The sequence below is a fragment of the Poeciliopsis prolifica genome, unplaced genomic scaffold (assembly GCF_027474105.1).
Source record: "Poeciliopsis prolifica strain line A6 unplaced genomic scaffold, Auburn_PproV2 SCAFFOLD017, whole genome shotgun sequence".
In the NCBI taxonomy this organism is placed as follows: domain Eukaryota; kingdom Metazoa; phylum Chordata; class Actinopteri; order Cyprinodontiformes; family Poeciliidae; genus Poeciliopsis; species Poeciliopsis prolifica.
Window position 1 is genome coordinate 9,967,134 of NW_026562392.1, and position 11,621 is coordinate 9,978,754.

Sequence of the window (11,621 nt, forward strand, 5' to 3'; positions counted from 1 at the left end):
ATGTGATTTAATGGGTTAATCATATTCTATAACATCACACTGGTACTGCAGATGACCCTTAGCCTTCATAGTCAAATCTAGCACAGATACATGATGAACTGACATAAGATCATTAAAGGGAATTGCCCTGTTAAAAACTCAACTAAACTAAAATAAATAAGATCTATTGGGATGATTTAACTCATGATTCTTATGCTATGACCTGTGCAAGGAGAGTCCTTGCAGTGTGAGTCACAAATTATCACTGCTGAACAAGCTGGCTTTTCACAGAGGGTTGCATCCAAATATATCAGTGAAAGATTGAGGGGAAGAAAAACATTTGCGAAGAAAAAATGCTTGAGCAACAGGGTCAAATGCAGCCTTGATAGGATTGTAAAGAAAAACTCATTGAAAAGACTGAGGTAGATTTTCAAGGTATTGAATGCAGCTGGAGTCAAAGCTTCTGCTCTGGCAATACGACTCTCTGACTCCTGGTGGGAAGAAATCCCTGAACCAAAGATATCATGGACTGCTGGGAAGGGGGATGCCTCAGTGGTCCAAAGTTATCTTTTCAGTTAAAAGTTAATTTTGCATTACAAAATTAAGGTCACAGAGTCTGTAAAAACAGTGTAGAGAAGTCACGTTGCTTGAGATTCGGTGTGAAGTTTCCAATTAGTGCTGATTTGGAGAGTTTGAGGGCTTTTGTGCTTCCTGCTTGCTGACAAGTTTTACGAAAATGCTAATTAATTTTCGAGCAGGGCTTTCCATCAGCTGACTTTCTCAAAATAAATCAATACTAGTTAAAGGACAATAGTATCCCTCTGTTCGAATGAGCCAACGAACTGGCCTCTTCTTAATCCTACAGATAATCTATTAACAGAGATTACTATATGATGATATTTTCACCATGAAGATAAATTACATCCGACAAAATGAAGGCATGGTGTTAAAGGAACTGCTGCTTCCCTAATGCCTCTGCAGAGACATGGGTTGATTGTTTCTATTTTACGCTGCAATAAATGCAGCAAATCAAGCAAAAGGAGCCCTGATCAAATACTGAGGGATACGATCTACAGTATGTCAACAGAAGGTGACTTTTGTGTAATAAAATCTTTTATTTGGTCTTAGGTAATATTTAGATTTTCTGGAAAACTAAATGTTAGATTTTTCATTAGCAGTGTGCCAAAATCATCATAATTGCAGAGAGGAACAAAGGATAACAGGGCAAACTGTTTAAGCCTTTAAGTATATTCACAGCATTTTTATTTGCTTTACATGGATTTGTGGTGCATCTATAAGCTAAAACCTGCATTGACGTTCTGCTTCAACATCAGATTATATGACAGATACTAAAGGCCTATGAATATTCACACTATTCTTAATGTTCTCACAAACTCAGTAGCACAATATTTTTTGGAACATTTCCCACATTTTTTGTCATGAATAAAAAAGTCACAACCTCTTCCTATATCTCAGTTGGCAAGAAAAGTAGGTCTTGCCGTCCTGCAGTGTCTTTTTCCATATACGTAGGGACGGTTATTTTCACCATTTGTCTGAAAATGCAATTCAAAAAAATGTTCTTGACAAACTTTGTCCAGATTCAACAAATTTAAGGCACGTTCTGTTAGTTGTTTCTATGCATTTCTATTTGTTTTGTGATGTGGGAACAAAAAAGAGTGTTGCGTTCAAATGCAGTAGCTGCTCAACTTTAACATCAGCACAATGTTTTAGAAAAAGAAAATTTATGTTCTGAAAAGCTTGTAGTCTATTTCATGCTTGTCCCACAGCTGCTGCTTTAGCTGACGCTCCCTGTTTGTATCTTCAGCGCTGTGTAATTTAGCTTATGCATGCATTCTGTATGTAGAGTGACCTGGATACGGTAAAGGAAGCGGTACACTCACCAGTCACGCTGCTTTCATTGTCTATAACTTTCTCCTAAAGGGCTTTCAAAGCGCTCATCAGTTAATGTCGTTCATTTACAGTCACAGCAGGCCATGAGAATTATCAATGCTCACCGTCAGTATTAGAGGGCCGCGGTGCCTCTCCGCTAACTCGACGTTGTTTTTTTAGTGCGAGGCTGCAGAAGATTGTGAGCGGCTGCATTGCAGTCAGCAGAGGCGGATGAGAAGGTGACAGCAGCTGCAGCTCAGACAATTTGACAGTTTTTATATTCAAAACAGGTTGTCCCATCTCATCACCGCTTTTGTTTATGAATAAATGATTTCCCATCATTGGCTTCTCCCCTTGGTCATTAGAAGTGAAACTACTGCCCAACACTGTCAGTAATACTAATGCACCACACACACACACACACACACACACACACAGTACAATCTTTGTGCAAATATGCGTTTTGGCACATAATCTGTTTTGATATATCCTGAAGCAAAATATTGATTCGGGCTGTCAGCTAATCAACAAAATCAATGCCAGTAATTAACCATGCAAGTAAACACGCACAAAGCCATGAAGCAACAAACACTAACCAAAGTCTCCAATAAAAACTTTACGATGCATGACTTATTCAGAGCTGAATATATGAATACATATTTTAAAAAAGATTTATCTGACCGGGAATAAAGTCGGCTGAAAACAGGAACATAAGGTGTCGGGTCACTCGTTTACCCTCTGGAGAAGAATAAACTGAGAGCCAAATTTGCATTTTCTTTCACCGGTCTTTCTAAAGTTTTAGAAGTAGCTGTATTTAAAGAAAATTGAGAAGCTGATTGTCAAAAATTCTCCACAACTTTAGTCTTTTTTTTTTTAGTTTTTTACAAAGAACAGTCATAGCTGAACTCTTGGGTCGGACAGAAGAATGCTGCAGAAATTACACAAGTGTAAATTAAGCAATACTGAACTTAGACAAAATTATTGGTAGAAAATGAGGTTATTAGGCATTCAATACTACCAGTGTAACCAGCCATCGGCTGGCCGGACCTATCCTCTGAGATAAGATGAGGGGCTCTATTATTCATTTGAGCAAGAACAAGTCACTTTAGATAATTTGAGCAAGGATGCAAGCTGGCTGCTTCTGTTTGGAGGTTTTGTGGGTAAGATCCCCAAAGTTGACCTAGAACTCACTAATAGGACAATATTTTCCTTCTGCTCTGGGAATCACCCGGGACGTCCAGAATATATTGGAGGCTATCAGCAGGGAGAGAGATATCTAGGTTTCTCTCCTGGACCCTGTCACCTCCATGACCTGATGGCGAATAAAAATTATTCAAAAATATTAAACCAGACATCTGTGATGCTGAATCCTCATGTTGTTACTAAACCTCCTGACCTTCTGTTAAACGAAACTTGGAAATTCTCATGAAAAATTGAACAGCACAGAAATGTTTAAGGATGTATGAAAAGTGTAAATGTTTTGTTTCGTTCCCTTAAATGTCTATTTGCAGAATGGCGCGGGCTACCTGCAGCCTTCAGTGGTATACTAAATATAGTGGGAAATCTTCTTGTCAGCAGTACTGCTGCGAGCATGATAGTTTGCTGATATTCTAGTTTCTCTCTGCTGTGGCTAATCCTATCCTCAGCCTACATTCACTGGCTGAAACAGGAGCTTACTAATTTAAGCTGCAGGTGTGGTTTATCAAAAGTGTACAGAACGATACTACAGACGTTGTTGACATTGAGAGGAAGCTGATTGCAGGTCAAACACATATTGACTGCCCAAGTCAAGAGTACATCTGCTGAAGCTGACAGCATTTACAAATGGTTAGAATGAAAGCATCTGCATCGTTGGATAAATATTTACTGTATATCTGGGGAAACTTTAAGGAGGCAGTGAGAAAGAGAACCATTTTGAAATAGTAAATGTTGCTCTAGTGGCAGCTGCTGGAGACACTACATGGGAGACTAACCAAAAGACACACAAATGAAGAAACAGTCCAGATACTGATTGTCTTGCTTTAGATCCAGTCCACTGGCAGCATTTCCTTCCACATAATAGAACTTCCTGGTCTGGTGCACTATGTTGGAGGGAGATCCTGACAACATCAAGACATTTCAGTAGAATATACAAACATCCTGAATGAGCAGATCACTTTCTAATCCTCCAGCTCAAATCCATGGTGACCAGATGTTGCAGCTTACAGAAGCAGACCCAGCTGACATTAATAACCTCCCTAATGAAGGGACAGCACAGCGCTTCCTCTACTCCTTGTGATTGACTAGGATAAAACTGCAATTTTCCAACTAAACATGAAAGAAATGCTGATCAGAGGTGAGAAATATGGAGTGCAGGAGAAAGAAAAAAGTAAAGAATAAACTAAAATGCCTGTCAACATTGATACAAATTGCCTTTTAAAAAAGGCAGATGTTGATTGAGTTTGAACCCTGTCCACACTAATTAAGATTTTGGTGACTTAAACTGTGATTTTTAGACATAAAAACTCTATTTGTGGTGAATCCATCTGGAATTAAAGATTAGGTCATAACAGCTAACTTCATGCTTGCCAGTGAATTTTTTAATCTTTGGCCTTGTGTTGCTTTACGAATGCTCAGAATCTGCTTGCTTTCAATTCTGATATTGTTAATATCAATATTATTGCCTCCTTCTGGCACAGCATCGGTAGTACAGTCAATCATATTATGTAAAATATGATTGATCTCCCAGGATCAGTACTTAAGAAATATACTATTTTAGCAGAAAACAATTTTTTTTTTCAAATAATCTAATTGCTTTTAATCAAAAGATAGCATTAAGTCAATTATTTATATTGCTGCTGAAATTAATTTATTGTACTGCATAGTGATTATAATAGCTATAATAATTCATAATCTATAATATTTTGATACGTATACGCACAGAGAGAAAACACAGGTAAGTGTGCTGGTGATGTAAATATTCCAGTATCATGGCTAATGCACAGAATATGCTTTAAACCTGCAGCAGTTCATAATGCAACTACTAAAATGGAAAAAGACAAGAAATGGAGAAAATGACCATAAAGTTGCCAGGACACATAAGGGCTGCACACAGCCAAATTCGACAATGTTTTTATAACAAGAAAAAAGTGAAAAGGAGGAACAAGTGGGGAAGGTGCAGCACTACACGAACACATTAGATGTACAGCTAGAGAAAAGTCTGGCTATTCCAGCCCTTCTATGGTGTCTCATTAAAAGGATTTCAGACCATAGGAACAAGCATGGGAACCATTAGTTTTTAAAACCTTGGTATAGTTGATACTGGTAAGATTTTATAAGAGGAGAGAAAAATATCTTGACATTATTGACATTAAGCAGAAATCTCTTGATATTTTTTTAAATATGCTTGTTTACAGCAGAAATTTATGCATACACAGCAGACCAACCCAATCCACTCAGGAAACAAACTCGAAAGGAAACCTTACACCAAAACACAGAAATAGTTCTAATCATTAACATTCGTAGAAGATAAACTGATTAGAGAAAGCATTTTCAATATTTCATTTTAGTATCTATAAATGAAACCTGAAGCTTTTCTGGTCGTTCCTTAGACTGAACGGAGATCCTTAAAGGACATATGAGCTGCTTCCACACCCACATACTGTATACTTCACACATAAATGCAAAGCGAGGAGAGCTAAATATTTAAGACTTCCTCTGCATCATGAATGTGTGATTACTATCCACACATAATCCGTTGTTTTGACGGTAGACACCGAACGCAAATAAACTTTCCCAAGGTCTGATGAGTGACATATTGTCAGACACTACGACTCAGTCATAAGATTAATAAGGGTCTTCAGGGAATTATGCCTGAAGGGAAATACTCAGCCTTGTCTTAGACCTGTTGTCATGAGAGGGCAGGCAGTGGAACAGGTCACTGAATTCAAATATCTGGGAACAATCATAGATAACACGCTAACCTTCCTGCCCAATTTGGACTGTGTGCATAAAAAGGCAAGATAACGTCTATTTCTCTTATGAAAGCAAAGGAGCTTCAACACAAGTAAACACACTTCTCAGCTGGTCTGCTGGGGATTCATTGAAAGTGTTTCCTCCTTTAGTATTGTTTTTGGTTTGGGAATCGTTTGGCTAAACATAGAAATAAGGTCAACCAGGTAGTCAAGCAGGCGGTAAGATAATCATCACCAGCAAATGTATCCTCTTGATTTACATAAACAAGCTTTAAAGAAAGAAGCAGTTCAGATTCGGAGGGAGCCATCACGTCCTCTGCAGTCCTCATATAAGCTGCTGCCATCTTGTAGAAGATGGATGGTCCCATTAACATAAACAAAAATCCATTTATACTTCAGCTGTGTTGATTCTGATAGTAAATACACATTAACAAGAACATTCTTTTATTTTTAACAATATAGTAATTTAAATACAGTTTTTTATGCTCTTATTATTTCAAGCTTATATAGTTGGAGTTTTGTTCATATTGGTTAATTCTGTGTTTTTTTTTATTTGTTTATCATCTATTGAAAATGTCCTCCAATATGTCCAAGACATAGCTCTATATCAATAAAGTTATCATATCTGAGCTTAGACTATAATTTATGAGTGATGTTTTTCACTCTGTGTGAGTGAAAAACATCAGCACTGGATGTGAGTCATTGTGAACTTTGGGTGTTAAATATTTAATTCCAATGGAGAATGAGTAATGCAGATTAAGGCTGGATTCCCACACACCATTTGCCAATATATGGGATTTTACTTAAGCCTTTTTTCAGGTCAAGATAAGTATAGATAAAATAGAGCATGGGAAAATATCTTCCAGACTTCAGTCGCTCTCCTACTGTGTAAATCAGGGCTCTTCAAGTCACTATGCTCTAAATTTAGGATTCGTCCAATATAACTGGAGTCACTCATTAGATGAATGTGTTTTAGCTCATGACTGCATCTAAAAGGTGCAGGACAGAAGCTCTCATGAACTGCAGGTGGAGGCAGAGGCCCCATTAGCATATGCATTCATTTGTACGTTTAAAACTTTGCATCCATCTCTTCATTGATCCATTTATCAGTCCACATTCATCTAAATGCATCCATCATGCATGCACCCGTCCCCCCTTCTGTCCCAAGTTATTTGTTTTTTCTGACTTTCTTACAGTTTGCCTGATTTGCAGGTTGCATGATTTAAAAAAGGGTATTTAAAAAAAACTGAGAATTCAGAAAACTTGAGTCAAATTTTTAAATGAAAAATGTATAGGAACCCAGGTTAAGGCAGCAAAAACAGATATGAGTAATAAGAAGCATTATAACATGGCAGCTTTTTATTGACAAGCACAAATCCATCTGGAGTTTTAACATTCTCTAATTAAAACGTTCACCCAGAAAAATCACTTCTCGATGAGACTCCGTTTGATCAAACCAAGCTCTCGTGTCTAATTGTGAAGCACGCTGAAGTGTGTTGCATTGTGCAGCAAATTGCTCTGAGAAATTACAACAGCGGGAGGCGCGTAATCGCAATACGTTTAATAAAAGGATGATACTTTGACAGGAGGTGCCATGCTCCTGGGGTGAGAAGGTATAATGATTCAAAGGCAGCATTATGATGAGTCTGATGGCATCAGATCAGAGTCTGAGAATCAGAGAGAGACAACAAAGGGACCTGTAAGGATAGAAACATGGGAGAGGAAACGGTGGAAGGGAGGGAGCGTGATGTGAGGGGGTCAGTAAGGTGAAACTTGGTGGGAGGAAAACATGAGGAGCGACGGGAGGGTTACTGAACATGATCTAGAGGAGCTGAATGACTGGATATGGGGGGATGTTATTAGGATGGTGAGAAGGAGACAAAGAAAAATGAGGAAGGGGTTCTTACCTTGACCCTGAGCCTTACTGGGGTCACAGGAAACAAAGACAAGTAAAACCAGCGGGGCCAGAAAACACCACCTGACCTCTCCCATCAACAGCATCCTCAACATTAGCAGTCTAGACCTGCATGGAGAGGGAGAAGTTTAAGTTAGTTAGAGAGCTAGATAGAGATCAGACTTTACAGAAATGCTTATAAAGCTGCAACAGAAGCAATCTAAAAGCCACAGAGGCGTTTTAGACTCTGGGGGTCAAGAGCAATTCCAATCCACTGATCTGGAATCAGTTTTTCATGCCTTTCTACAATCACAGAACAGAAGTCCGTAGTCTAGACTGACCACAGAGCAGTGGTCGACCCTCCCGCCTACACTGGGGGAGAAACAGTAGAGGACTTTGTGTGAGAGAAGAGAAGAATTGAGAAATTAACAAAAGGCCCAACAGAAGGAAGGGACAAAGTGACAGAGAGGAGGACCGTAGTTTGATTGACAGTTCCAAGGGATCGTTTGGTGAATCCTATTGTCTGACGAAAAGAGCAAACACAACAGAACCTCTCCTCTCCTCCTCTATCTCCCCATTTCACCTTTCACTTTTTGTTCTCTGCATCCAATCAGTCACCTGCCTCCTTTCCCCAGTCTGTCTCTCATTATTACAGAAGAAATGGAAACATTAAAGATGCCTCATCATGTGTCTCAAGGGATCAGCACAACCTGGCTGACTGTCACATGAATGAAAGAGCACATGCACCAAAACTTATTTTGATCTGAACAAAGTAAGTATAACCCTGAGCCAGTGGCACTTAATGCTATGAACAATATGGCTACCTGTCCAGGGCGTCTTCTGTGATGCACAATGGCATAAAAGAACTAGTTTATTTGCATCTCCTATCAATGGAGATTTGATGTCTAACTTGTCCAGCTCAGTCTATGAATAACAAAGTAGGTGACTGCATTCATCTAAAAGGGATATTTCAATATTTTAATGAATCTGGAACGTTTGATCATCCCAAATTTAACGCAAACAAAACCCAAAACGAAAAGTTATGTTGGCCTAAACAAAGATCTTTCACCCACCAGTCTGCAGACACAACTTTGGAGTTTGATTTGAAGCTCATAATTGAGTTGAATGAAAAGGCTATTTCAACTCCAAATCTATGTGTCTATAAATCACATTTTAAAAGAAAAATGTTTAAAGCGCTGCACAGTATTGAGCCAATACATAAGTTAATATAACAAAACAAAAACAATGAAAGCAGAAGCAAGACTGGAATGACTAAAATTAATGGGAAGCGCTCTGCTGTTTTTAACTGGTAAAAACTGAGGGTCGAAATGATGGAAACACCTGTTAATAAAAATATGCAGGGATGGCATCAGAGGAAGAACCTGAATGTTTCATTGCACCCACTACTTTGTTTAAAAATGTGAAACAGGCTCAAGCTGATTGAAGACAGCCAAGCAGGGAGCATAGACAGATGGATGAATGACCTGGTGGTCTGGACTTTATCAACAAAGACATGAAAGAAATTGTTACAAATGAGAGTCTGAGGATTGGTGGTTTTGAACAGAACTTGTGGATTATGATCATTTGAGACCATGATTCAAAGAAAATATTTGCTTTTCTCAATTTTAAAAGTGCTCCGTTGACATTTGCAAAACTTTTTCCATGTCTCTGGACTGCACTGGAACATGACCAGTTCAACATCAATAATCGAGATTGCTCAGACTTCAACTGAAGAATTGACTGTACAGATAATTCTCATGGCACAAGCTAGGATGTGTGAAAGCTTCATGTTTTGCTTTTTTTTTCAAATAAAAACAGAAAATGAACATTTGTTCCCTCTGCAGCAATTGCATATGCTGAAAGTTTTAAAACAAAATAAGGAGATTATGTGTTTACTCAAAAGCTGTACATCACCCTAGATGAAGCATTCGATCTCAAATATCTCTTATAAGTCGTTACATATCAAAAACCGTCCATCTAGGAAGGAAAACCTAACAGTGTTAAAAGAGCAGAAAATCGACAGCAGCGATCATTGTTTTCAAAATGAACTCAATCAGACTTTATGAAGGGGGACTTAAAAGGCATTGAGCAAAAATAGGCCTACAGAGAAGAGAGCAAACAATAGAAAACAGGATTGTTTTTTGTTTGTATTTTTTTAGACCTATTTTCTCTTCATGCAATTCTTAATACAAGGTAAAACTGTTTTGTCACATTCTTGGGTAATAAAAGCAGAGTTGCCACCCTGACATTTGGTGAATATAAATAAGAGATTTCAAAGGTCACCCTGATTGTTAGCTAATCAGTTTATTAGGGTAAAATGCTGTTGTTTAACACTGCATGTAGAAAACAGTTTGCAATCGTTCTCTGAAATTGTTGGGAGGCGTAAAAACAAAACAATAGCAGACGTGCAAATTAATAGATTAAAGACAGAGGTGTGAAAGTCAGTGGTGCAGTGGCCGTCCCTATAATTTGCCAACCAGACCTCCAGGTTTATATTTTAATTATCTTTGGTTAAGACATGTATTGGTCTCATCTATCTATCTATCTATCTATCTATCTATCTATCTATCTATCTATCTATCTATCTATCTATCTATCTATCTATCTATCTACAGCATCAATAAACTTAGTTTTGGTTTTGGTTTTCAAAATGTCCCCCTACAAAGGGCCCCATGTGGTCAGGCTGTCTGAAAACTTTCTGGAGGCGCCCCTGTTGGAAATCAACAGCTATCTTCTTTTTGTGCAAAAATCATCTCTCCATTTGAATAAAAACTCTTCCTTCTCAAGTTTCCAATCCATTTTCTAAATTGCCATTTGAAGTGCCACCGGCGCACAGGTGCATCCCTGCTTTCCTTGTCAGCCCATCGCTCACTGATTCATGACAAAGTTTCCAAACACAATTTGAGCCAAATAATCAGTTAGCATGCCAAACGCAGTGCCGTTCAAAGACTCCTGCGTAAATTCAAATAAATAAAATTGCGCTCCTACCTCTGGACTCATGAATTAAAAGCGTCTTTTTTTTTTTAATCCCCAAAGGAGATCCTCAGAAAACCAAAAAATGTCTGAGAGCTGTCGGTTGCTTCCTCCTGGAGCGCTCCTCTCTCTCTCTTTCTCTCTTTTTCTCTCACTCCTTTCGGGACACGGTCAGTCTGGAGAGTGGGTGTTTCTCTCCTTGTTATTCAGACATCCCTCCCTTCGGCGGATCCTCCTCGTCCCAGCCCTTTCCTTTGGCGGGGTACATCTCAGAAAGAGACAAACATGAAACAGCGGCGCTGCAGAGAATCCTCCTCCAGGTGTCGGATCGCTCTCAGCCCCCCCGGGCTCCTCCGCTGCGCGTCCTCGGACGCAGAGGGACCCGCCGCGGACGACTTAATCCGTGAGCTGCGGCTGCAGAGGACCCAGCGGGTCACTTGTGATGCTCGCTTGTTTTGCGTGTTGACTTGTGAAGGGAAAGTCTCAGGATGGCTCCGTGCGCTCGGAGCAGGTGCCTGGCCATGCCCTGCTGCGCTGCCAGCTTTGATTTTAAAGGAGCAATGACACTGCTTTTTTAATCGGAACTGAAAACGCACAGACACACCCGTAGGTGTCCCACCCCACCCCACTCCCCTCACCCCCGCCCTAAGGCTGTTTACACTTTATTGTGCTTGCTTCAACACTTTCAGGAACCCAGCTACAATCCTGGAGGCTTAGTTTTGGTAATTCTTCTCATTAAAGGAGAAACATGCAGAAAGAGTCAGCCATTTATTTTATTTGTTCACTTTGGAAAATCTTCACAATCTTATTTTTAAAATAAAATGGAACAAAATGGTTAACATTTCTTCTCACTCCAACATGAATCAGATCAATTTGTTCCTGTTTTAGGGCAGTGAGTAATGACCACAATCATTTCTATATACTTAATGCCA

The 11,621-nt window shown here is 39.1% G+C and overlaps 1 protein-coding gene across 2 annotated transcripts in view; it reads right to left on the reverse strand.

Moving 5' to 3' along the window:
• The window catches only part of col14a1a (collagen, type XIV, alpha 1a), a 108,592-nt gene extending 97,390 nt beyond the window's left edge, over window positions 1-11,202 (reverse strand). For both annotated transcript variants that reach the window (XM_055041883.1, XM_055041882.1), the window contains exons 1-2: window positions 10,705-11,202; window positions 7,730-7,845 (exon numbers count right to left, since the gene is read on the reverse strand). In XM_055041883.1, coding sequence (XP_054897858.1) covers window positions 7,730-7,832 — 103 coding nt within the window. In that variant the 5' untranslated portion in view covers window positions 7,833-7,845; window positions 10,705-11,202. The remainder of the gene's footprint in view (window positions 1-7,729; window positions 7,846-10,704) is intronic.
• Between the last annotated feature and the right edge of the window lie 419 nt (window positions 11,203-11,621).